The sequence below is a fragment of the Drosophila biarmipes genome, chromosome 3L (assembly GCF_025231255.1).
Source record: "Drosophila biarmipes strain raj3 chromosome 3L, RU_DBia_V1.1, whole genome shotgun sequence".
Taxonomy (NCBI): domain Eukaryota; kingdom Metazoa; phylum Arthropoda; class Insecta; order Diptera; family Drosophilidae; genus Drosophila; species Drosophila biarmipes.
The window spans coordinates 1,144,396-1,170,861 of NC_066613.1; the positions used below are offsets into that span (position 1 = coordinate 1,144,396).

Consider the following 26,466-nt stretch of genomic DNA (forward strand, 5'->3'; position numbering starts at 1 on the left):
CCAACCTTTTACTTAGTATCCAACATATACAATATAAACTTTTACGTAATCTACGAGAATAAGGTTTAAAAAATCATTAAAAAAGTACATTTGTTCTAATTATTTTTAAATAATATCCGAAGTTTTCTGTAGCAACTAGAATATGTTATACAGTCGTCCGCTTTTATAAAGACGTTACTAAAAGTAAAATAATACAAATTTACCTTTTAGAGTACTTTACACAAAGATGAAATGCAGTAGAATCGTATTAAATTAAAATTATTTTTTGATGCTGAAACCTACCTTTGTTCCCTGAACAGACTCTGGGTGTTTAGCGTGATACATGCAAAAGTATTTCCGATGACCATTTAATGCCAAGACAGTACCAACACAGTTTCGTGGATTGACTTGCAACTTTCGATTTGAACACAATGATAAACGGAGAATTTTGGCAAACCACGGTAGACCTTTTTCAATGGCCATATGTCCAAATAATAAAGTTTTTGACTTTCTGTATGGCCAGACCGCCTTATGAAAGTATGGAATTAGTTTATTCCGACTTTGAAAATCGGTTATAAGAAGTATGGTTCGGCAACCTGGTTTTAGAAGGCGAACCATTCCGTTATATTTTTCAGCTCTTAGTTCATATAATTTCAGTTCCGGGATCAGATTATTATGCTGCTGGTCTGAAATTAAAAATAAAATAATATAAGACACTTACTACTTTACAAATTGTCAACATTATATATTTAAATAATATCTAAGTTTTTAAAACTATTAAATCTTTTTTTGAAATATTTGAAGTAAGTTCCACATTCAAAAATTTTAATATCTTACTTTGTGCCTAAAAATGTTTGTTTAAAATGCTTTTCTTCTGACCTTAAAACGGTTGCCGTGACGAGAAAAAAATAAATAACAGGGGCGGTTGGTTTAATCAACTGATATCAACATTTGTGACGAAAATGTAAAAAGTTTATTTATTTAGTAGATTTATAATACATTTCCGTTTGTTATAGGAGCGATAGTCACCATATTTTTACATCGTTAAGAAGTGTTTTTGAAACAAGTCACACAAAACCTCCAGGGCCGATCTAAACTCGGGAGTAAGTCCTGGATTCGATCTCCTAGCATCTTTGTTTTCTGCTTTTACTCGAAATTATGTCTAAAATTCACCTGTAAAAAGTTTATTTATTTAGTAGATTTATAATAGATTTATAATACATTTCCTTTTGTTATAGGAGCGATAGTCACTATATTTTTACATCGTTAAGAAGTGTTTTTGAAACAAGTCACACAAAACCTCCAGGGCCGATCTAAACTCGGGAGTAAGTCCTGGATTCGATCTCCTAGCATCTTTGTTTTCTGCTTTTACTCGAAATCATGTCTAAAATTCACCTAACTAACCCACATCGTCCACTGTAAGCGTATAAATTTTTTGTGGGAACCCTATCGAACCTCTGAATATATCTTGGTTAGGAAAACATGCTTACAATTGGCGCCTGAACAGGGACAAATGTGGGTCTGATCACAATCAATCAGGACCAAAACCATCACGCTGATCAAGGACCCGTAAAGTGTGAAGCTGGTTAAGATAATTAGGAGTAAAAAACAAGACCGAAGACGTGACGAATACCCCAAACGAAGCACACAAGACATAAAGAAATGTCTGAGAACAAGCAAGAGAAAAAGACTACTCCAGGTTCGACGGACAATCGGATAGGAGCTCGCTAGACTTACAAGCTAAGGAAAGACGATTCGCGGCTGAGTGATCAAATACAGTCGGGTCACGTAAAGGAAACTATACACCCGATTAATCCGGTCGACCACGAACGAGCGAATAGTACTAAGGGAACCGTAATAATATCGAACGGTATATTGCGCATGAGAAAGAAAAGGCTTATGGGAGTATCTATGAATGGAACGCAGTGCACGGTGTCGTCTTAGTCCAAATCCGAGAATGGGTGCTCAAATTCAAAGGACATACTGACCCGTTGGAGTGCCTACAGAAGTTAAAGGAAAGAGCGACATCGTATGCCCTTTCCTTAGTTCAGCTGCCAAGGGTTGTGACGGAAACCCTTACAGACAGGTCCTCTCGGTGGTTTAGTACCAGCCAACTACAGGGAGCCATATTGACAGTATTCCGACGGGAGTTTTTAGATTTTTTTCCACCCCCACATTATTTCCACCTATTGAAAGACGATATCAGAGCTCGCTGATGCGACGCCGGGTATGCAGAGATAAAGGAAATAGACAGAATTTATCGAAATCACTCGCCGCATTCCAGATTTAAAGCGCAGCGACTTCGAGACTTTAGGCCAGCCTATACAAGTCGCAGTAGAGTTCGAAAGCAAACAACATCGTGACCGTGTGATGTACACCGAGAAAACCGGGAGGTTACCATGCCATGGTGTTAAGTTTATACACTAGTTATTCGCTGGATTTGATAATCGATCTAAATGTAATCTCTTTAAATGTAAATGTAAATGTAACAAACATCTTAACCCATCTGACCTTGACCCTGCCGGGTGATCATGTGAGACGGGTATTATGTTGGCAGATATTTGTTGATAATTTTCTTCTATTAATTTTCTGCCTTTAAGGAAACTATATATGTATAGCTCCGCTCGCGCCCATTTCGAGTGGAATTTACGTCACGCATAAAGACATATTCTAACATCCAACGCTTAAAATGGATCCACTTATGGAATAATTAAATAAAGTTTTATTTCTATCTCAGCGATATTGCGTTTGCTTCAGCAAAATTTCGTTTGCGTTTGTTTAAGATTCTGGCCATTAACTTCGAGAGCCGCGCTTGGTTGTCCTGCTAAGATTGTGAGGAGTTGAATAACTCCCCACAAATCCCAGCAGCAGATGGCCGGCCGCTCACCAGGTACGCGGCAAATTCGCGTAGTGGCGGCGCGGCGAAGAGCGAGGACGGAGAACGAGAGAGTTTGGAGATCGAGGACGGAGAACGAAAGAGTTTGGAGATCGAGGACGGAGAACGAGAGAGTTTGGAGATCGAGGACGGAGAACGAGAGAGTTTGGAGATCGAGGACGGAGAACGTGAGAGTTTGGAGAACGTTAGAGTTTGAAGAGGAAGAGAGTTTGGAGAGGAAGAGAGTTTGGAGACAAGGGAATTTGGAGAGCGAGAGAGTTTGGAGAGCAATAGGGTTCGGAGACCAAGAGAGTTTGGAGACCAACAATGGAGGAGGAGAGAGCGGAGACTTGGCGGGCGGAGCGAGAGTGCCGTGTGCAAAAAGGAGTAACGGGACGCCACCGGCTTTGGACTTTGGAAAGAAGGTGCCACATCTCAGCAGCGGTGCGGCACACAAACATGCCGCATGCGTCTCCGGAATAAGCGGGACGGCAGCATCAGGCTGGACGGCGGCGGGAGGCAGTGCGTCAAGGACAAGAGGGTCAAACAGAAACCATGGACTTTGAACCCGATGTGGAGAGTTTTGGCGGGCCGTGTGCAAAAGGGAAATAATAGTTTATTCCGACTTTGAAAATCGGTTATAAGAAGTATGGTTCGGCAACCTGGTTTTAGAAGGCGAACCATTCCGTTATATTTTTTAGCTCTTAGTTCATATAATTTCAGTTCCGGGATCAGATTATTATGCTGCTGGTCTGAAATTAAAAATAAAATAATATAAGACACTTACTACTTTACAAATTGTCAACATTATATATTTAAATAATATCTAAGTTTTTAAAACTATTAAATCTTTTTTTGAAATATTTGAAGTAAGTTCCACATTCAAAAATTTTAATATCTTACTTTGTGCCAAAAAATGTTTGTTTAAAATGCTTTTCTTCTGACCTTAAAACGGTTGCCGTGACGAGAAAAAAATACGATTTTCCTTTCAAAAAAATAAAAAACAGGGGCGGTTGGTTTAATCAACTGATATCAACATTTGTGACGAAAATGTAAAAAGTTTATTTATTTAGTAGATTTATAATACATTTCCTTTTGTTATAGGAGCGATAGTCACTATATTTTTACATCGTTAAGAAGTGTTTTTGAAACAAGTCACACAAAACCTCCAGGGCCGATCTAAACTCGGGAGTAAGTCCTGGATTCGATCTCCTAGCATCTTTGTTTTCTGCTTTTACTCGAAATCATGTCTAAAATTCACCTGTAAAAAGTTTATTTATTTAGTAGATTTATAATACAATTCCTTTTGTTATAGGAGCGATAGTCACTATATTTTTACATCGTTAAGAAGTGTTTTTGAAACAAGTCACACAAAACCTCCAGGGCCGATCTAAACTCGGGAGTAAGTCCTGGATTCGATCTCCTAGCATCTTTGTTTTCTGCTTTTACTCGAAATCATGTCTAAAATTCACCTAACTAACCCACATCGTCCACTGTAAGCGTATAAATTTTTTGTGGGAACCCTATCGAACCTCTGAATATATCCTGGTTAGGAAAACATGCTTACAATTGGCGCCTGAACAGGGACAAATGTGGGTCTGATCACAATCAATCAGGACCAAAACCATCACGCTGATCAAGGACCCGTAAAGTGTGAAGCTGGTTAAGATAATTAGGAGTAAAAAACAAGACCGAAGACGTGACGAATACCCCAAACGAAGCACACAAGACATAAAGAAATGTCTGAGAACAAGCAAGAGAAAAAGACTACTCCAGGTTCGACGGACAATCGGATAGGAGCTCGCTAGACTTACAAGCTAAGGAAAGACGATTCGCGGATTCGCGGCTGAGTGATCAAATACAGTCGGGTCACGTAAAGGAAACTATACACCCGATTAATCCGGTCGACCACGAACGAGCGAATAGTACTAAGGGAACCGTAATAATATCGAACGGTATATTGCGCATGAGAAAGAAAAGGCTTATGGGAGTATCTATGAATGGAACGCAGTGCACGGTGTCGTCTTAGTCCAAATCCGAGAATGGGTGCTCAAATTCAAAGGACATACTGACCCGTTGGAGTGCCTACAGAAGTTAAAGGAAAGAGCGACATCGTATGCCCTTTCCTTAGTTCAGCTGCCAAGGGTTGTGACGGAAACCCTTACAGACAGGTCCTCTCGGTGGTTTAGTACCAGCCAACTACAGGGAGCCATATTGACAGTATTCCGACGGGAGTTTTTAGATTTTTTTCCACCCCCACATTATTTCCACCTATTGAAAGACGATATCAGAGCTCGCTGATGCGACGCCGGGTATGCAGAGATAAAGGAAATAGACAGAATTTATCGAAATCACTCGCCGCATTCCAGATTTAAAGCGCAGCGACTTCGAGACTTTAGGCCAGCCTATACAAGTCGCAGTAGAGTTCGAAAGCAAACAACATCGTGACCGTGTGATGTACACCGAGAAAACCGGGAGGTTACCATGCCATGGTGTTAAGTTTATACACTAGTTATTCGCTGGATTTGATAATCGATCTAAATGTAATCTCTTTAAATGTAAATGTAAATGTAACAAACATCTTAACCCATCTGACCTTGACCCTGCCGGGTGATCATGTGAGACGGGTATTATGTTGGCAGATATTTGTAGATAATTTTCTTCTATTAATTTTCTGCCTTTAAGGAAACTATATATGTATAGCTCCGCTCGCGCCCATTTCGAGTGGAATTTACGTCACGCATAAAGACATATTCTAACATCCAACGCTTAAAATGGATCCACTTATGGAATAATTAAATAAAGTTTTATTTCTATCTCAGCGATATTGCGTTTGCTTCAGCAAAATTTCGTTTGCGTTTGTTTAAGATTCTGGCCATTAACTTCGAGAGCCGCGCTTGGTTGTCCTGCTAAGATTGTGAGGAGTTGAATAACTCCCCACAAATCCCAGCAGCAGATGGCCGGCCGCTCACCAGGTACGCGGCAAATTCGCGTAGTGGCGGCGCGGCGAAGAGCGAGGACGGAGAACGAGAGAGTTTGGAGATCGAGGACGGAGAACGAAAGAGTTTGGAGATCGAGGACGGAGAACGAGAGAGTTTGGAGATCGAGGACGGAGAACGTGAGAGTTTGGAGAACGTTAGAGTTTGAAGAGGAAGAGAGTTTGGAGAGGAAGAGAATTTGGAGACAAGGGAATTTGGAGAGCGAGAGAGTTTGGAGAGCAATAGGGTTCGGAGACCAAGAGAGTTTGGAGACCAACAATGGAGGAGGAGAGAGCGGAGACTTGGCGGGCGGAGCGAGAGTGCCGTGTGCAAAAAGGAGTAACGGGACGCCACCGGCTTTGGACTTTGGAAAGAAGGTGCCACATCTCAGCAGCGGTGCGGCACACAAACATGCTGCATGCGTCTCCGGGATCAGCGGGACGGCAGCATCAGGCTGGACGGCGGCGGGAGGCAGTGCGTCAAGGACAAGAGGGTCAAACAGAAACCATGGACTTTGAACCCGATGTGGAGAGTTTTGGCGGGCCGTGTGCAAAAGGGAAATAACGGTTCCCAGAGGCCCTATATAAACCCGCAGGGCGCAGGCATTCAGTCGAGATCATTCAGTCGAGATCAGTCAGTCAAGAGCGATCAGTCAGTCGAGAGCAAGCAGTCGAACGAAATCCAACCAAGTAAGCTTCGAGGGAGCCACACCACGGCGAGTCGTCGGAAGCAGCGCCGTGGGAGCCTACTAGGAGCAAGACCGTCACGTCGAGACTTTCGGGATTGGGATTACTAGGAATCTCCGAATTGAGACACAGGTGGCTGAGGTCTAAGGAGGCACCACACGGCTAAGTTCTGTTCTGTCCTGCCGACGAAGTCCTGGCGTTACGCCTGGAGGGTCTACTAGACTTTGAAATCGAGAGTAGCAAGCCAGAAGGGAGAGAAGTCCCGGAGCGGCGTAACAGAACCCCTAGAGTAGCGAGCCAGAGGGGAGAGAAGTCCCGGAGCGGCGCAACGGAACCCCTAGAGTAGCGAGCCAGAAAGGAGAGAAGTCCCGGAACGGCGCAACAGAACCCCTAGAGTAGCGAGCCAGAGGGAGAGAAGTCCCGGAGCGGCGCAACAGAACCCTGAGAGTCACGAGCCAGAAGGGAGGGAAGTCCCGGATCGGCGTATGCCCTTGAACCCAGCACAGAAGTCAAGACCTACAGCCACCTGTCAGGAGCAGATCACAGGACATCGCCACCAGCAAGCAGGACACCACACCGCAACGGCCACGCAAGGAGGATCGAGCCCGCTGGAACGGCACGGACAGTTCGCGGAAGGGTGAGGCTAGAAGCGAAGTGAAAAGAGAGGCAGCTTTCTGGTGTTCTGCCATGACTGTCCGCACGATCTGAGCGGAAGCCCGTGGGAATATCCGGGACATAGCAAGGGAAAGGAGGTCGAGCATCGAGAGGAGTGATCCTGGAGAGCTCGTCAGTCTGTTCACCCTAGTCTGAGAACGGTGACGCTTCCCTAAGCCCGCACGGCTGACCCCATAGCGAGTCTGAATCGTGGCCGAGCAGTCACCGAGCCAGCCACGTCAGGAGCAATCAGCGGTCAAGGATCTTCGAGGAGCGAGAAGACAACCCACACCGTCGGAGACAGGGAGACAAGCAAGTTATAAAGGCGACTGCAGTTATACCCGCAATAAACCCACTCCGAACCCGAGAATTGTGTGCTTTTTCACTGAACTACTGGGCGGTCACGTTTATATAAATTTGGTGGGACGAACACTGAGCTAGCCGCACAAATACCGTAGCGAAAAGAAACCAAAGAAATCAGTTCGTTACATCTGGCGCCCAAAACGTGATTGTCCCAGCGGTGAAAGCAACATAAACAGGATGGGAAAGAATGGGATCTACCGCCTTAAGAAAGAGAGGACTACCCATGTGAGCGAGCTAAAACAACAACAAACACAGAACACATACGAGCAGCCACAAGCAGATACGGTAGAGAAAAAGGGTCCAAGGATAGCTCCAAGGATACCCGGAGGACACAAGGAAAGGGGTCAAAGGATAGCTCCAAGGATACCCGAAGGACACGAGGAAAGGGGTCCAAGGATAGCTCCAAGGATACCCAAAGGACGCGAGGAAAGGGGTCCAAGGATAATTCCAAGGATACCCAAAGGACGGGAGGAAAGGGGTCCAAGGATAGCTCCAAGGACACCCGAAGGACAAGAGGAAAGGGGTCCAAGGATAGCTCCAGGGATACTTAAAGGTCGCGAGGAAAGGGGTCCAAGGATAGCTCCAAGGATACCCAAAGGACGCGAGGAAAGGGGTCCAAGGATATCCAAAGGATGGAGGAAAGGGGTCCAAGGATAGCTCCAAGGATACCCAAAGGACGCGAGGAGAAGGGTCCAAGGATAGCTCCAACGATGCCCAAAGGATAGAAAGAGCCCGAGGATAATTCCAAGGATGCTCAGGAATGAGGAGAGACTCCGAGGATCACTCCTAGGATTCTTAAAGGATACACAGATAAAACTCGAAGGATTCTCTACAAGGCACTACGATACAATCATATACAGTACAAGGAACACGTCAAGGATAACGAATGCGGAAAGGAACGAACCAAGGTCTACAAGGATCTGATTAGGACTGGCAGCAGCAGTCTGCCGAAGGAAGGGGGAAGTCGGCACAGCTGAGAGAGCTGTACCGAAAGAGGCAAAGCATCACGGAGAAGGACATCATGCCCAGACGAGGAGACGGGATCGCGGGCCGGATCGGGGTCCAAACAAGGAAGCACAGCTGCTGAAGTCCCGGATCGGCGTATGCCCTTGAATCCAGCACAGAAGTCAAGACCTACAGCCACCTGTCAGGAGCAGATCACAGGACATCGCCACCAGCAAGCAGGACACCACACCGCAACGGCCACGCAAGGAGGATCGAGCCCGCAGGAACGGCACGGACAGTTCGCGGAAGGGTGAGGCTAGGGTGGAACGTTCGTCTACACGAGGCACAGAAGCGAAGTGAAAAGCGAAGCAGCTTCCTGGCGTTAGTAAGCATTAGTAAGCATCACTAGACGAGTCGATCTAACCTTGTCCGTCTGCCCGTCCCTTTCTATGAAAACTAGTTTTTCAGTTTTAAAGTTATCGGCATAAATATTTCATTCAAAGTCAAGTTCAAAGTCATTTTTCTTTTGCAGGTAGTATGTAAGTCGGAACCAGCCGGATCATACAAATGTATGCTCATAGCTCCCATAGAAATAATCAAGAAAAATATATTTTTTAAATATATCATTGTTGTTTTTAAACATATAACCTCCTACGCTTGGAAATACGATTTTTTCATGAGCCCATAGGAATGATCTGAAAATTAATGGAAAACAATATAACACAAATTATAGCTTCGGTATTTTTAACATATAACCTCCTATGCTTGGAAATAACATCTGTTAATTAGTTCAGAATTTCGAATTTAATTTTATTAAAATCACTCCCAAATGCATGCCACTTCCTATATGCACCGAAATGCCTCTCCCAGTTGCGATAGGTAGATCCCAGTGCAACACCTTTATCCGGCTTTGAATAGGACACTCCAACATATACACAAGCGCCTATATTATGCAGTCCATGCGGAGAAATCTCCAACATTGACCACTTATAAAATTATTACTATGGTATGTCAAGCCATATAACATTTTTTTTTGGTCATAGATTTTCATGAACAACATGAACATCTTACGAGATAATTAGTAATCCAAAGCTCTTAATATAAAAGAAAAGTTATATATGAAAAATAAATGTAAATGTAGTTAAACATTGATATTAACTTAATCAGCAATTAGAAAAATTAATTAAAACTAGAGTCAAAGGCTACCGCACCGAGTTCTCAATGATTTGTAATTAAGTAAGTCTTTATGAGGCGGTATGAATTAGCATAAAATAAATTTCAATTTCAATTTTACTTTAAATATTTTAATTTTAGTATAAATTAAAACAAATTAAAATAAAATTTAGTATAACTATAAAAAAAAATGTGAAATAGATTATTACATGAATAAGTAAGAAAATGATGATTAACAATTTTGTATAAAAATTGAACAAAAAGTAATTACTGCTTAAGGTATCCTCCTATTCATAGAGGCTGTGTAGGCTGTGTAGGCTGTGTGGCTTTGCCTCATTCTTTTTCTAACCGTTTGGTTGGACAAAGAATCCGCTAGGTTATTGATGTGAATTAGAAAAAGGGAAGCAAAAAAATAATTTGGCTGTGTATAGATCATCAAACCCAAGAAAACTCAAAGATGTTTTTTCAGGTTATGTGGGAGTCAAATTTAAGTGTAAGATCCAGAGCACCTAAATTATTAATTGAATATATTCGGTTAATAAACATGTCATAAAAATAATAATTTATTAATGTCATATCATTGCATTTAAGATAGTATAAATTAAAAAGGTTGTACAGACACCATTCCTGGAATCTACTAAAATCTGACTGCAAAAGGGGAGACCACTAATAAAGAGAGTAAACAGCATAGAGCCTAAATTTTTACCCAGATGTCATTCAGACCCTCTGATCTCTGATCGTACATCGAAATAACTTGAAGTACAATTTAACAGAATAATATAGGAGAAAGCATAACAGATTCAAATGTTTTGCTAAAATCTGTATACAGAACTCCATCTTCTACAAAAAAAAAATCAATTAGAACAGGTAAGTGGTGGTCGAAAAAATCAGAAAAAATTTAAGAGCACACGCAGAGAGCACATCAGGCGCAGAAAATAGGTAGGCGTTATAGTTCTTAATGAGTTTTCGGAAATTACAGACAATACGATTTGCCCTATATATATATGACTCAACGAAATTTAACCGTACCGGTGATGGCAATGCTGAAGACTTTCGCATAACATTAACAAAGTTATAAAACTGCTGTGGATTCTTTGAAAATTCAAATTTACTACCGTTCAAATGCATAGAATAGCAATGACTGCTAAGTAAATTTAAATTAGTACGAAACGCATCATATCGTGAAAAATCCGATGATCTTTCCGACTTTTTGTACTTTTTATATAAGTTCGTTTTAAGGTTTCTAATTCTTTGAAAGAAAACTATTAGAAAGATTTGCAATATCCAATCAATTATATAAATTAAGTTAAATTAGTTCATTATTGCCACTTTTACGAAAGCATCTAGTTTTAGTTAAAGGAGAGAGTTGATCTACGAAGAAGAGACAAATTGTTAGTTCCAACGGTCTTTGGGCATAACCAGTAGGTCAATTCTAGATACCGTGATTTCAAACGGATCCAAAACAAAAACCAGATCTAGTTGTCTGTTTAGTGAATTTTTTATAAAGCTTACTTGATGTAATGAATGTTTTATAGAACGACTTGGCAAATTTCGAAATAGTTGCCGTTAAGGATCGGGTAAAAAAGCTGGAAACTCAATTAAGATTCGGGACTGATGCTTTTACTTCCACGGATTTTAAAATAGCAATCATTTGCTTTTAGGTGACCCAACTGCCATTTTTATATTATCAAGGTCGGCCATATACTCTTCGAATTCAGCAACTTAGTTTATAACCTTATCCAAAAGTTTCGTAAACTGATAATTAGTCAGCAACACAGCAGATCAATATAATCCTTCACTGTGCCAACAGTAGCGGTGGCTTTGGACCAGGAGAAGACACACACAACTCTGCAGACACACACAGACAGTATGGGGTCCATAGACTTTATACCTGAAATGGAGAGTTCCTACGGGCCGAGTGCAAAAGGAAAATATCGGATCCCGGATGCTCTATATAAGGCCGCAGAGCGCTGGTAGGTGGATCAGTCATTCACGAGGAGTAAAGTCGTCAGGATCAGCCAAATATCAAACTAATGAACCAAGTCAACAAGCAGCATCACCAACAAGTCAAAAACAACAAATCCAGTCCTCAAAAGCAACGCCGTGAGAAGTCTACAAGAAGCAAGGTCGCTACGTTAAGACGTTTGGGATTGGGACATCTAGAATCTCTGTCTTGAAACGCATATAATCTGCTACTCGAGCCGAACGCTAAATGGCACCGAGAAGAATTATTTAACGAATCCCCAGCTCTCCAGCTTCAACGATCCGAAAGCGTTCAGAACGGGTCACCTAAACGTGATGGCCGACGCTTTTTCAAGACAACTCTACCTGAGACTCTGGACGTGTGCGAAAAGATAAGGACCCAGCCGTAGAGGCCCCCGGGCTATGTGATGAAAGGCGAGCCACTGTATAGAAATATACCTCACATATACGATACTACTGACCAGGTAGGCATGGAAACGCACCAGCCTATGTCAGGAAATGCCATACATTCATGAATAAATTAAATTCATGCGGCTGGAAAAATGCTAAGCCAAGTGGCAGAGTAACAATGGGGCACGGCAAATAGACGAAACTAGTGCCACTGCTCAGTGCAACAGTCCAGTCGTTTAAGAAAGCATTTAGGATGCGCATAATCGTAAGGTATGGCGTCCTAATAAGGAATAGGAACGAAGCACGGGAATATACCCTGGAATAAAAAGTATGTGAATGCCGGTCCAACCAAATTCACCGCATGCAGTAGAGCCCTGCTACAGACTAAGCCTAAAGCTATCCAAACGCTTTCCTAGCCTAAAGACAGACAACGGAATACTCTCGTAGAAACTGAGGAAAATTGGGGAAAAACGGAAGAAAACGAGTTAGCCAAAAGCTGTATGGGCGGAACCAATTTTGCGAATCGATCGGCGGACGATAGTGGCGACCGATGGGTACAAGAAAATACTAGAAATATCGTCAAAGGGTGAAATATAGCAATGACCAGGTGGCAAAGCTTCACCATTATTTTGATATCGATCACACACAGGTAGTGCGACCGAGGGGAGAAACAACGAAAGGAAACCGATCAGCGAGCTGCGGATCGATAGCCGATTATTATAGATTTGCCAGTGTGAACACATGAACAATCGGCGCCGAAGAATTTAAAATTGTACGAGGCTGGCGAAGAGGGCAGGACTTCAAATTTGCTCGAGAACCGGCACGCTAGATCTCGAGATAGAGCTGTGAGCATCGAGGGAGCATCAATTAAGAAACGGGGGAGCGTCAAGGTAGTCATCGAAAGCATTTCAAGGACTAAAACGCTACGTAGCGAGTTAACGCCTAGTAACGACATGGCAAAGAGGGTTTAAAGAAAGAGAGTTTGGAAAATGATTGTTTAGAGAAAAAATGTTTAAAAACGTGATATTGGAGAGAGAGAGAATGGACTGCGCGCCCAGGGTTGTGCTGCGTAAAAGGAAAAGAAGTGTCACATCTCTGTAGGGTTTTGCCAATAAAAACATTAAAAGTTTGTAAGTCCAATTTTTAATAAACCAAGTGTAGCAGGATTGCTACGTCGTAGTATGTATGTATGCGTATGTTATTGTATTCCTTCTAGATTAGTCGTGTAAGTTCTAAGAATAAGTTGTTGTTGTTGTTGTTGTACGATGCCGCTCACTGTTCTCTAACTCTCTCTCTCAATCTCATCGCTCTCACACTCTCTCAGTGAATCGGGGGTTGATGCGGATCGTGAGCTGAGAGCGAGAGTAGTTGAATGCCGACCGTGATCCTGAACAGACCAAATTAAATTAAATAAAAGAAAAGACTAGAAGTCATATTTGTGTTGGTTTTTAACTTCAGGGGAATACGTTATACCCCTACAAAATCAGAAGTGGGCCGATCACGAGCCAATTAATTACAAAAAGTAAATAAAATGGAATTAAATAACGCTTCGATCGAACAATTAAAAAGGTGGTTGAGTGTGTTGAAGCTATCAACAACCGGAACGAAAAAGGAATTGATCTTACGGTTAAATAAAGTACCAAAGGAAGTTCGTGGAAAAGTTGACGAAATGGCGAAACAAAAAGGAGATGAAGACGGCGATAAAAGTAAGGGCAATGATTGCAGCGACGAAATTTTCGAAGACGGCGGCGGAATTTTCCAGAAAGAAGGCGGCGGCAGAAGTAATGGCAAAGACGGAGACAAAAGTAATGGCAAAGACGGCGGCATTCAGAGCTACGACGAAGAAGACGGCGAAAAAAGTAAAGGCGAGGACGGCGGCATTGAGAATTACAGCGAAGAAGACGGCGAAACTAACGGTGAAGATGATGAAGCCAGTGACGAAGTGGCTGGCAGCATTCTTAGAATTAGAGGCAAACGGAGCAACGGAAAAGGCGGCGAACAAAATGAAGACGGTGGAAGGAACGACAATTATGCAGAAGGCGACATGCACAACCAGGCTGGAGACCAGTCTAGAAACGCAAGAAGCAGCGAACGTAAAGCGGCGGTGGAAAATTTTAACGAGAGCATCGACGTCTCGTTGGGCATGGCAACACAGGTGTTGAGTGAGTTTTCTGGCGAGTTGTGTGCCCGCAAATGGACTACTCAATTGCAAAATATCGCGACCATTTACGGAATAAAAGGAAAATTTGTAAAGATGCTAATGTTGAGCAAAATAAAGGGAAAAGCTTATGAGTGGCTGCACGCAGATGCAGACCGCGTGTTGCTACCGTTGGATGACCTAATGGCAGAGCTGATCTCAACGTTTAGGGGAAAATCATCGAAGTTGGAGATACGACGCAAATTCGAAGGGCGCAAATGGAAAAATAGCGAAAGTTTCGGGGGTTATGTCGACGATAAGATAATGCTTGCTCAGGGCATTAATATTGATGCAGATGAAATGTTGAGCTGCATCATTGAAGGTATCCCCAATCAAGGGCTACGCAATCAGGCGCATATTCAATGCTTTGTGGATGTTGGGCACATAAAGAGGGCGTTTGCGGATGTAAGCTTGCCAAAGCTATATGGAGTTGGCAGGCCGACTACATCAACGGATCCGAAGGACAGCAAGGAGACTCGTTGTTTCAATTGCAATGCCAAAGGGCATTGGGCGTATGAGTGCAGGAAGTCGAAACGGGAGAAAGGGTCATGCTATGCGTGCGGAGAGATGGGACACTTTGTTGCGAGATGCTTGAAAAACAAAAACAAGAACGAGGGCGAAAACAAATATGTAAGATATGTTGAAATTAATTTTGTTAACGATTCTAATACCAGGTTAATTGCAGAATGCCTCATAGATACAGGAAGCCCAATTTCATTTATTAAAATATCCAAAGTGCCAGAAGACATTTCAAAATTACCAGTTTTAAGTTCATATTATGGTTTAAACAAAAGTTACCTAAAAACTTATGGAAAAATACTATGTTATGTTTTGAAAAATTTAAATAAAGTACATTTTAATTTAGTTGTTGTGGCAAATGAATCTATGAGTCATGATGTAATCTTGGGACGAGATTTTATGGATGCTTGTAATCTAAATTTGAGCCTTGACACTTTGAAAATGGTTACGGTTGAGAATATTGAAAATCCTTCTGATGTTAGTGCTGAAAAGCAGATAGTTAGCGACAATGTTAGTGATGAAAAGCAGATAGTTAGCGACAATGTTAGTGATGAAAAGCAGATAGTTAGCGACAATGTTAGTGATGAAAAGCAAATAATTGGTGATGTTGTTAGTAATGTTAGGAATAAAAATACAAATTTTAGCGATGTTAATTATGGAACTAGGGACAGCAGGGAAACAAATAAAGAAAGTTTTAGTAAAATCAGAGATGAAGAAGAAGCTATGAATAAAAATTATATTGAGCCTGAAATAAACCTAGTGGAAAAGGAATTATTTAATATAAATTTAACGGATGAAAGTGTAGAATATAAAGTTGGTGATAATGTGAATTATAATGTTAGGTGTCAGTTTGTTAGGATGGTAGAGAGTTGTTATGTAAATAAAGAAAGGCCAAAGGAACCGGAGGTTAGATGCGAAATGAAATTGAGATTAGAGGATTCAAAACCATTCAGTTGTTCGCCCAGACGTTTAGCTTACACAGAGAAAGAAAAATTACAGGTGATATTAGACGAATACTTAAGGGAAGGAATTATAAGGCCGAGTGAGTCTCCAATAGTGTTAGTTAAAAAGAAGTCAGGCGACTTACGACTATGTGTAGACTACCGAAAGCTTAACAAGACTATGGTGAAAGATAATTATCCGTTACCTTTGATTCACGATTTATTAGATACATTAGTAAATAAAACAATATTTTCGAAATTGGATTTAAAACATGGCTACTTTCATGTATTTGTGGATAGTGAATCGATAAAATATACCTCATTTATGACGCCTTTAGGACAATTTGAGTTTATGCGGATGCCAATGGGGCTAAAGAATGCACCAGCGGTGTTTCAACGATTTATCAATAAGATTTTTGCAGATATGATAAGGGATGGTAAGGTAGTTATATACATGGACGATATCATGATTGCGAGTAAAGAAATGCAAGAACATTTAAGTGTTCTTAGAGAAGTTTTTGATCGATTAGCAAGGAACAAACTAGAATTAAGAATGGACAAGTGTGAGTTTCTACAAGCAAGTGTACAATACTTAGGATTTTTGGTAACTAGCAAGGGAATACAGGCTAACGACAAAGGAATAGAAGCTGTTAGAGATTTTCCCGTTCCAGACAAAGTACACAATGCTAGAAGCTTTCTAGGCTTGTGTTCGTATTTTAGAAGGTTCATTAAAGATTTTTCGATAATCGCTAAACCTCTATATGAATTGTTGAAAAAGGATAAAGAATTTGTATTTGAAGAAAAGGAATTGCAATGTTTTGAAATGCTTAAGAAAAAATTAGTGGAAGCTCCAGTGTTGGGATTATATTATTACAAGGACGAGGTAGAATTGCATACAGACGCCAGCGCACAAGGTTTTGGGGCAGTTTTGCTGCAAAGGAAAGAGGATAAAAAGCTTCATCCTATATTTTATTTTTCAAAAGCAACAACAAAAGACGAAGCAAAGTATCATAGTTTTGAACTGGAAACGTTAGCAATAATTTACGCTCTTAGAAGATTTAGAATTTATGTGCAGGGCAGACGATTTAGAATAGTCACAGACTGTAACTCACTGACGTTGACGTTAAACAGAATTGAGTTAAACCCTCGTATTGCACGGTGGGCATTAGAATTGCTAGAGTATGACTTTGAATTAGTCCATAAATCGGGAAAATTTATGCAACACGTTGACGCTTTAAGTAGAAATACACACATAATGGTGGTTGAAACGAATAGCTTTGAAGATAATTTAATTATTTGTCAAGCGAAAGATGAAAAATTAAAAGATGTTAGAAAAAGGTTAGAAAATGAGGAAGATAAAATGTTTGAGATGAGGAATGGAGTTATATATAGAAAGTCGAATAATGGAAAGCTGTTATTTTGTGTTCCAGAAGAAATGGAGGAAAAGATATTATACAAATATCACAATGAATTAGGTCATTTAGGAAGAGATAAAGTTATGGACGCAATTCTTAGATCATATTGGTTTTCGAATATGAAAGAAAAAGTGGTTAGACATATTGAAAATTGTATAAGATGTGTAGCATATTCGCCAAAGTCAGGGAAAGGGGAAGGACTGTTGCACAGTATACCAAAAGGAAATGTGCCATTTGAAATTATACATATTGATCATTATGGACCGGTTGATAATGGAAGAGCAAAGAAACATCTCTTTGTGGTTATAGACGGATTTACTAAATATGTTAGGTTATATGCAACAAAAACGACGAACACAAAGGAAGTTATTATAGCATTGAAAGACTACTTTAGGTCTTACAGCAGGCCAACTTGTATAGTTTCGGATAGGGGAAGCTGTTTTACGTCAGAAGATTTTGGAAAATTTATGGAAGAATGTAATATTAAACATGTCAAAATTGCGACTGGGTCACCTCAAGCCAATGGACAAGTAGAAAGGATTAATAGAATTGTGGGACCAATGATAGCTAAGTTAGCAGATCCAGAAGAGAAAATTCATTGGGACACAGTTGTGGAAGATGTTGAGTTTTCATTGAACAACACGAAGCAAAGAAGCATAGCACAAATGCCAAGTAAAATGTTGTTTGGAATCGAGCAGAAAGGAAAAGTTATTGATGAATTGAGACAAAAGTTAGAAGAATTAGATAATGTTAGTGATGTTAGAGATTTAGACAAAATTAGAAAAGATGGTTCAGAAGCGCAAAGAAAATTACAAAAAGACAACGAACAGAGATATAATGAAAGAAAACGAAAGAAGAAAGAGTTCGAAGTACAAAGTAGGAGACTATATCATGGTAAAAAATTTTGATAGCTCAGTAGGAGTCGCAAGAAAGCTAATACCTAAACACAAGGGCCCTTATGTTATAGATAAAGTTTTGAGGAATGATAGATACTTAATAAAAGATGTTGAAGGTTTTCAATTATCGCGTTGCCCTTATCAAGGTGTCTGGAGTAGCCAAAATATTAAGCATTGGATTGGAAAACGAAAATAAAGTTGTGAATATATCTAAGAATTTGTAAATACAAAACTAAATTATAGAAACTAAGATAAATATAAAAAAAAAACAAAAAAACAAAAAAAAAATCAATTGTAAATTAACACAAGATCAGGGGATCTTAAAATGTCAGGACGGCCGAATTGTAGCAGGATTGCTACGTCGTAGTATGTATGTATGCGTATGTTATTGTATTCCTTCTAGATTAGTCGTGTAAGTTCTAAGAATAAGTTGTTGTTGTTGTTGTTGTACGATGCCGCTCACTGTTCTCTAACTCTCTCTCTCAATCTCATCGCTCTCACACTCTCTCAGTGAATCGGGGGTTGATGCGGATCGTGAGCTGAGAGCGAGAGTAGTTGAATGCCGACCGTGATCCTGAACAGACCAAATTAAATTAAATAAAAGAAAAGACTAGAAGTCATATTTGTGTTGGTGTTTAACTTCAGGGGAATACGTTATACCCCTACACAAGTAGGGTAAATAATATATTCGTGAAGTTATATATATATATGAACTTATAACCCCACATATAAGCATCTCATAAACACAATAATAGTAATATACGCAGTAGTTCAAATAAATTGACTACTAGGAAAAAATAATAGAAGGTTAAGTTAAGTATAATAAGGAAGAACGCCCTAATCGAATGCATGAATGAGTGTATTTATTTCTAAACTTACAGTACTGGACAGCTGTACACGGTACTTACATTTAGTGTGATCATATAATATTGTAAAGAGTACCCGCACTATCGGTATTAAATGAATATACGATTTTGCAGTAGCAATACTTTTTTATTACTATGTGTATGCTTCTTAATCTGAAAAATTCTTTGAGTCTGAACTACTATTGTACAGTACTGTACTCTAAGTAGAAAAAAAAGATAGTACAGTAGTGTGAAAGTTGTCGGAAGTTGAATCGGAAAATGGGTTGCGATATTATTTCTTTGCAAAATGTTAGTTTTTGTAATGCTAATTTGATTATATGAACGTTGAAAATTGATTTGTTTTAGAAGTTAAATTAAAACATTTGGCTGACTTTTTAGTGTTTGTATATGTAAATAAATAAGTCAACGAAAAGTATTTAATCTCAAAAATATGTTTTAGAATTTAAATGTGTACGAAACCGACTCTACAAAGGCAAAGCTTGGCAAACCGTTCCAGAAGCAAAGTATAGCAGCAAAAATTGTGGAAGACTGAAGAAATGGTCAATAAAAAATGCTTCTCACAATATAAACAGCAATAATGAAAAAGTCTTACATATGGATTAATGTGTTAATAATCCCTCAACAGTTTATAATAATGTAATATTTAAATTCGCTTCGTTTTTTTTATTAGGTCTTGTGTTATTCTGCTGGTAAATAGATTAAAATATTACAAAGAAATATGCAAGCCTTAGCATTTTATAAATTTAGTAGGCTTTGTTATTTTTGTAAAACCTCAGCTGTACAAAGAGTTATTGTACACTGAAATCACAATATTTACAATATAATGTACTGCGTCTGGGCAATACAGTCACAAGTAAAAAAAATTATACAAGTTTTTAGAATTAGTGATTCGTTTGTCAGACCTCTAGTATCGACTATCAGACTACTCAGCTAAAGGGAGCCAGAGGTAGATGGAGGTATACAAGCAGAAAAGCGCAACCTACCCCCGATTTTTATATCTGGTTATGTGGACGACGTTCAAATTAGAGCGTTATGGGCGTTAGTAGACGCTAGAGCGGGGGTAGCAAATCATAAAAACTCTACGATAAACGGAGTGAGCGAGGCACACGGCTGCGCAAGAAGCTTAGGAATCTACATGCCAAATCACAAATACCTAGCTTTTGGAATTTCCGAGATCTCAGCAATTGCTCGAAAAGATGGACCTGACTAGATCGACTTAGCTAGCGGTCCAGATCAAAAATATTTATATTTTATGCTGTTACATACTTTCCGACGAATCTACTATACCCTTTTCCTCTACTTGTAACAGGTATGTTTTAAAGTGTATATATTTATGTATCGGAGCTTATCTCGTGTTTTGTGTTCATTTATTTACAAATTTGTTTATAGTTATTTGTTTATAGTTATTTTAAGATTTCTATTAGATTTGTTTCATCTCTTAGCTTTGTCATTGCAATTTAAGCTCTCTAAACTTACTAAAACTCTTTTACTCCCACTCAATCTCTCCCGCTCTATTTTTACACTCTTTATGAACGTGCTGAATTTCTGTTAGACTTTTTTGGTACTATTTCTTTCGATCTCTCTTAAAGTTGTCTCACACGATTAGTCGATAGAAGATCTTTTCTGTCCCTTTTTTTCTCACAGAGACCTTTTGATTGTTTTGGGTGACTTTAATCTACCTGATACTTCTTGGTCACCTCCTACTGACTCATTAGTCGCAATGCCTTTATCCGACCATGATTTTGTGGATGGCCTTTTAGAATTATCGTTACATCAAGTAAGCTTTATATGAAATTCCTTTAATAGACAATTAGATCGTGTGTTTGTTTCAGACCCGTCTGAAATCACAGTATGTAGAATTGACGCTCTTGTTGTACCTGAAGACCGATATCATCCAACTATGGACCTGCCAATTTGCCTCCCCTGCTTGATACCCTCTCTTCTTTAGTTTCTCCAACTAAAACTAGATGTTTTTGTAAATTTGACTATAATAAACTTAACGATATGATTTCTTATTATAATTGGAAAAAATTTTCCAATTAAGTGCCACTGAACTATTGTATACAGTCTTAAATACGTTTTTTAATGAATGCAACCTGATGGGTTTCTTTCAAACATAAGCAGGCCTCCTTGGTTTACCAATGCGCTTCAAAGACTTAAAAACCTTAAATCTAACACTTATAAAAGAAATAAAAAATTGGGTAAACCAGCAGATTTTTCGAAATATGCGGTGGCTCGAACAGATTTTTATGTTCTCAATAGTCATTGCTATTCTGTGTATCTAAATCAATGTAAATTTGAATTCTCAAACGACCTGAAACAGTTTTACAACTTTGTTAATGCCAAGCGGCATTGCCTTCATCGATAAGTAGAATCTCAAAGGATTCATCGACGGAATCTGAAATTGCAGATTTATTCGCCGAGTTTTCCACACTACTTATAGTTCGGCTACTAGGTCAAATTCAAACTACCCTAATCCCTTAAATAGGGAAAATTGTATTTTTATAACCGTTACTCGTAGAGTAAAAGGATAAACAAGATTCGTCAGAAATTATGTAACAGGTAAAAGAAAGCATTTCCGTATGAAAGCTAAGATCTCGGAAATTATAAGAGCTAGAATATTCTTACTTGGCATGCAGAATCCTGCCTTTTGTTACGCAGCGCAAGTTTGTTTCAGTGGGGTGCCACTCTAACGCCCACAATCCACAAAATTCTGTAAACACCGATAGGTGGCGCCCTTAAATATAGCTTTGCTGCTTATATATCTCCATTTCCGTTTTGCTCCCTTAAGCTGAGTAACGGGTATCTGATGGTCGAGGGAATCGACTATAGCGTTCTTTCCTGATTCTCCTGTAATCATCGAAAGCTCTCTCCGCCAACTTATTCTCTCGTTCCATGGACTTCCTGGATTTGATTAAGTTTTGTGCGTCAGCCATTTGTAAACCGATTCTTAAACTTTTTATTTTGTCTATTTCATCATCAGTTTTTCCTTCTATCTGGAAGGACTCTTTTATTATTCCACTCCATAAAAAAGGTGCGAAGCAGATGCCCAAAATTATAGAGGTATTTCTAAATTGTCGGCAATTCCTAAAGCATTTGAACGTATTATCACTTCTCATTTGCAACATTTATGTTCCTCGCTTATATCACCGTGTCAGCATGGTTTTGTTAAGTGAAGATCGACCACCACCAACCTTCTGGAATTGTCATCTATTGTAATAAATGGGTTTAAGAAAAAAATGCAGACTGACATTGTATGTACAGATTTTAGTAAGGCCTTTGACTCCGTTAACCACTCACATCTTTTATTTCAATTAGATCAGATTGGGTTTCCTGGTAATCGATTATCTTGGATTTCATGTTACTTAAATGGTAGGACTCAGAGGGTTATATTCAAGAATGCTGTTTCAAAATTGATCTACGTGACATCTAGAGTGCCTCAGGGTAGTCATTTAGGCCCTTTGCTGTTTACTTTGTTTATTAACGATCTTCCCTCAATCATAACACATTCTCGTGTACTAATGTATGCTGATGATGTTAAGCTTTGTTTATCATATAATGATATAGCGTCCAGATTTAACTTACAGTCTGACTGCCATTGTTAACAAAGCCATGAGTGTTCTTGGGTTTATAAGCGTTGGTCAAAAGAATTTGATGACCCTTATACGACCAAATTATTATTTACCTCCCTTGTCCGTCCTATTTTGGAATATTGTTCGTCAGTTTGGAGTCCACAATATCAAGTGCACATCGACCGTATTGAGTCGGTACAAAAAAAAGTTCTCTTATTTGCCCTGCGTAGTTTGAACTGGGATCAAAACCTTCCTACCAGAGTAGGTTAAAATTGCTTAATTTACCTACACTTGTAAATCGTAGAACAATGCTTGGTACTATTTTTATACAAAAGCTTAAAAGAGGTGACATTGATTGTGCAGATCTTTCAAGACACCCAACATTCAATGTTTCTGTTAGACTAACACGTAATTAATATCCTCTAAATTTTCCACGATGTACATCAAATTTTTGTCTGCCCTTTCGCGTTCTACGTAATAACTATAACAACCTTTATCATTTAATTTGCAATTCAATTTCTATCTTCATTCTTAGTTGTGCCTTTTATTTTAATTTGTGCCACGTCTCTATTAGTTTTATGTATGTATCTTCCTCTCGAACTCGCATTTTTTGACCAAATTGATAATAGGGCCCCGTATTGTACTGTTCGAAGTGCATCAACATTCATCATATATACACATATATTTAAAATGTACTGCTTGCTCTTCACTCTAACCATTTTTCTCGAATAACATTCTCTTTATTTTCTGTAGTCCTTGTTCCGAGCTTTTTCTGATAGTTTATCTATTGGTAAAAAAACATTCAAAATAATTTCAGCTCCGTGAATTAAAAATTTGTATATCGTTGGTGGCGGTTAATACCACTGTACACAGTATCTAGCAGTTTCATGCGCATGTTCTTCGAATAGTTATATGTTAACTTTATAGCCAGATGCAGTGACAACCATTATGGTGTGGAACCTTTCCATCATTTGAACTTCCAAAACAGGGCTTGGGAAAATCTATTATTACACCATCTCAGATTTAAAAATCATTTGTAATTTTTGTAGTAGCTAAAAAGTACTTTTATCCTCTTCCAATCTTTCTTACCGTTTCTTTATGGGCGATTTATACGAAAAGTGCCAAAAAATCGAATTCATCAATGTAATACTGAAATACCGTAATGAAGGTAAGAATTGTCGTGTCTATCATCCGATCAATATCATTGTAATATTTGCTGGTGAAAGAATCAACTCATATTTGAGCTCTAGACGTCTATCTTTTGACAAGGTTGGGTGTTCTCTCTAATTTTTCTCATTTTTTTATAAGGGTCATTTTTTTGAATTCAGTTTTTTTTTTTTTTAAATTAAAAAATGCTAGGTTTTCAGTGACTTTTTACTTGTAGTACCACCTACCACTTACCAGACATCTATCACCTACCAGCCAGCCTCCAGCAACCTACTACACACTACCTACCGCCACCTACCATTCTAATCCGTACAATAAGTCTAAAAGACATTTCCTCATTAGGACTGGCTACCCCTGCCGCAAAAGTTCATTTCTGCAATCAGCATACCAAGAACCAAACACGGCTCAGCAGCATCAATCGCCGGAGCAGCCAAAAAGCAACTTTGGAACTAGGATATGCAGCCTTGCACAACTATGCAAGACTTAATGCGAAATCAAAATCTTGTGCTAGTTACACAACAATCAAAATAATGACTTCCCTGCGGATATCTACGTGGAACGCTATCGGCGTTTCGCAGCATAAACTTATGTTAGCTCAACTCCTACTCGACAATCAAATGCTTTCAGAAACACACCTTACAAACAAATACAACTGTCATCTAAGAGGATATTTGTTTTACCGAATAAGTCATCAGATGGTAAAGCACATTGGGGGACTGGAATTCTAATCAGAAGCCGTATTAAGCACCACTACTCTTACCGCCGTATACTGCCCCCCCTCGCTTCGCTATAGCTGCTGATGAGTTTATGCAGTTTTTCAAGGAGACCACTTCATAGCAGCCGGAGACTACAATGCCAAGCACACACATTGAGGATCTCGTCTCGTGACTCTATCAAAGCCAAAAATAAGCCTGACTATGCTTCTGGAATACCAACATACTGGCCGGCAGACTCAAAGGAACTACCCACTTTATTAGACTTTGCAAATACCAAAAACTAATCTCTCGTTTTTCCTGTTTATTCTACTTTGACATCCAGGAACATTGGAACAATCATTAACATTGACCTCACAAAAACAATTTGGTTAAGTACAGAAAGTATAATAGCTGACACTTTGAGCTAAGCCCTCATCTCAACGGTGAGGGTGATAGTGTTGTGAAAACAGAGAGTGCGAGTGGCGTTTTAAAATCGCTTTTTCAAATTTTCAGCATTAAATCAAAAGTGCAGCCGGCCATCTGGACATCAGCTGGTGGTTAGGAGGCCGTGGATGACACCTAGGAACAGCCCGGAAATTCATCCCAAATAGGTTTGGCGTCCAGCCAGGGGACGGTCGTAGGCGAAAAAGGGGAGATATCTTTGCCTTTTTTACTTACCACTCGTTGTTTATTTAGTTGTTGCCAAATTGTAACTCGCGCTTTTATATTCGTAAGCATTAAGTGGTGAAAAGCGCTTGCGCGACCCACTGATAATAGTGTGCGAAAGGGGACGCGGGTGCCATAGCAGAAAGCTTCGGACAGGGTACAGACCAAGCACATAAGTGCGTGTCATAGCACGTAGGGAAATCTTGGACGGTTCTTATTTCTTTTTGAAAATTATAAAAAATAAAAACTTTTCAATCATTATAAAGTTTTATTTTTCCTATTATATAATTAAGAAAAAATAGCAAAGTCCTTTTGAAGAACAGCAGGATAGGAGTTGGCCCAATAAATAGCGATGGTACGCCAGCAAGCAAAGTAATGCCGACGGCTTCCATACGCGATTGTCCAGTCTACCTCATTGGGCCAACAGGGGGTCTGACCCATTCGATATAGTCAATGAAATTGACTATCTTCAGAAAGAAGTCCTGTCGGCTGTGAAATGCATAATCAAGGAACAGGAAAGAGCTAAGGAGATTGCTAAAAAAAAACCTGCGCAGAACTGCTCGCGAGTGACCATGGGGTTAAGAAACTGGAAAAACGCAAGCTGTGCCAGCAATAAAGGCGATGCATATTGCGCCAGCAAGTGAAAAATAATTAAATGGTCTCTCAGTTATAGAAATATAATTTTGATTGTCCTTATGAGCACTGTGCACTGATACGTCTGCGTTGCTATCTGTTTCTTCTTATATGTCTTGTTAAAAATTGTCTGCAAACATGGTTTCTTTTTTTTTGGTTCCAGATAATACTTCGGCTACGTAATTCTCTTTTTCTAGTAAATATTTTATCTGATAGTCATTTTTAATTTAATTTTATCTTCCATCTTTGTAGTTTCATATTTGGTTCCTTGATATTATTTAAGCAAACTAAAGGTTTGTGGTCACTTAATATTTCAAAAGACATTTTGTATAAATATAATCTAATATATTTTCCAGCCCATACGATTGCTAACAGTTCTTTTTCTATCGCAGCATAATTTATTTCGTGTTCATTTAGCGTTCTGCTGGCATAACAAACTGGCTTATGATTTTGTGATAGTTCTGCTTCTATCGCCATGGTACTTGGGTCCGTTGTTAAAAAAAATGGTTTGCTCAAGTCGGAGTAAAGTAAAATCGGGTCGGATGTAATTAGGACATTAATTTTTTCAAATGATTCTATGTAAAATTTGAATCCTTTGGCTAAATCATTGGTAGTGAAATATTGACATCTTCCTAATTTGTCTAATACTTCATCCGTTCTGTGTATCGGGAATTTATCATTGATAGGGATTTCGTTTTAATTTCTGTTGTCTACTACTAATTTGAATTTCATTTTTCCTGATGCGTAGCTCTTTTTCGGAAATAAAATCTTTTTTAAATTTTCTTTTCTTTCTCATTCAAGTGTTCTAACTTGTATTCATTAAATTCTTTTTATTCATTATTAAATGCAAAAATAAATGATTGGTCCTTTGGC

At 39.3% G+C, this 26,466-nt stretch overlaps 3 protein-coding genes across 14 annotated transcripts in view; 2 read left to right on the top strand and 1 right to left on the bottom strand.

Moving 5' to 3' along the window:
* Window positions 1-26,466, bottom strand: part of LOC108022354 (dnaJ homolog subfamily C member 16) — a 274,183-nt gene that overhangs the window by 36,515 nt on the left and 211,202 nt on the right. For 8 of the 12 annotated variants that reach the window (XM_050886281.1, XM_050886280.1, XM_044092668.2 and 5 more), the window contains one exon: window positions 283-665. In XM_050886281.1, coding sequence (XP_050742238.1) covers window positions 283-665 — 383 coding nt within the window. Of the gene's footprint in view, window positions 1-282; window positions 666-3,274; window positions 3,607-26,466 lie in introns of those variants that run through there. The other 4 variants (XM_050886286.1, XR_007763726.1, XM_050886282.1 and 1 more) reach the window with 4 other exon arrangements.
* LOC108036822 (uncharacterized) lies at window positions 13,480-15,087 on the top strand. Its single transcript, XM_017113168.3, has 2 exons — window positions 13,480-14,853; window positions 14,909-15,087. Exons 1-2 carry the CDS (start codon window positions 13,558-13,560, stop codon window positions 14,918-14,920), a joined length of 1,308 nt encoding a protein of 435 aa, XP_016968657.2. The 5' UTR covers window positions 13,480-13,557; the 3' UTR covers window positions 14,921-15,087.
* Window positions 19,237-24,722, top strand: LOC127010878 (uncharacterized). Its single transcript, XM_050886292.1, has 3 exons — window positions 19,237-19,713; window positions 23,552-23,600; window positions 23,942-24,722. Exons 1-3 carry the CDS (start codon window positions 19,684-19,686, stop codon window positions 24,325-24,327), a joined length of 465 nt encoding a protein of 154 aa, XP_050742249.1. The 5' UTR covers window positions 19,237-19,683; the 3' UTR covers window positions 24,328-24,722.

Bases quoted from the DNA above. Each gene is read 5' to 3' on its own strand.
- LOC127010878 (XM_050886292.1), top strand. From the start codon at position 19,684: ATGTACTGCGTCTGGGCAATACAGTCACAA. The intron at 19,714-23,551 runs GTAAAAAAAATT...TTATACGAAAAG, and splicing joins TCTGGGCAATACAGTCACAA to TGCCAAAAAATCGAATTCAT. The intron at 23,601-23,941 runs GTAAGAATTGTC...TTTCCTCATTAG, and splicing joins ACTGAAATACCGTAATGAAG to GACTGGCTACCCCTGCCGCA.
- LOC108036822 (XM_017113168.3), top strand. From the start codon at position 13,558: ATGGAATTAAATAACGCTTCGATCGAACAATTAAAAAGGTGGTTGAGT.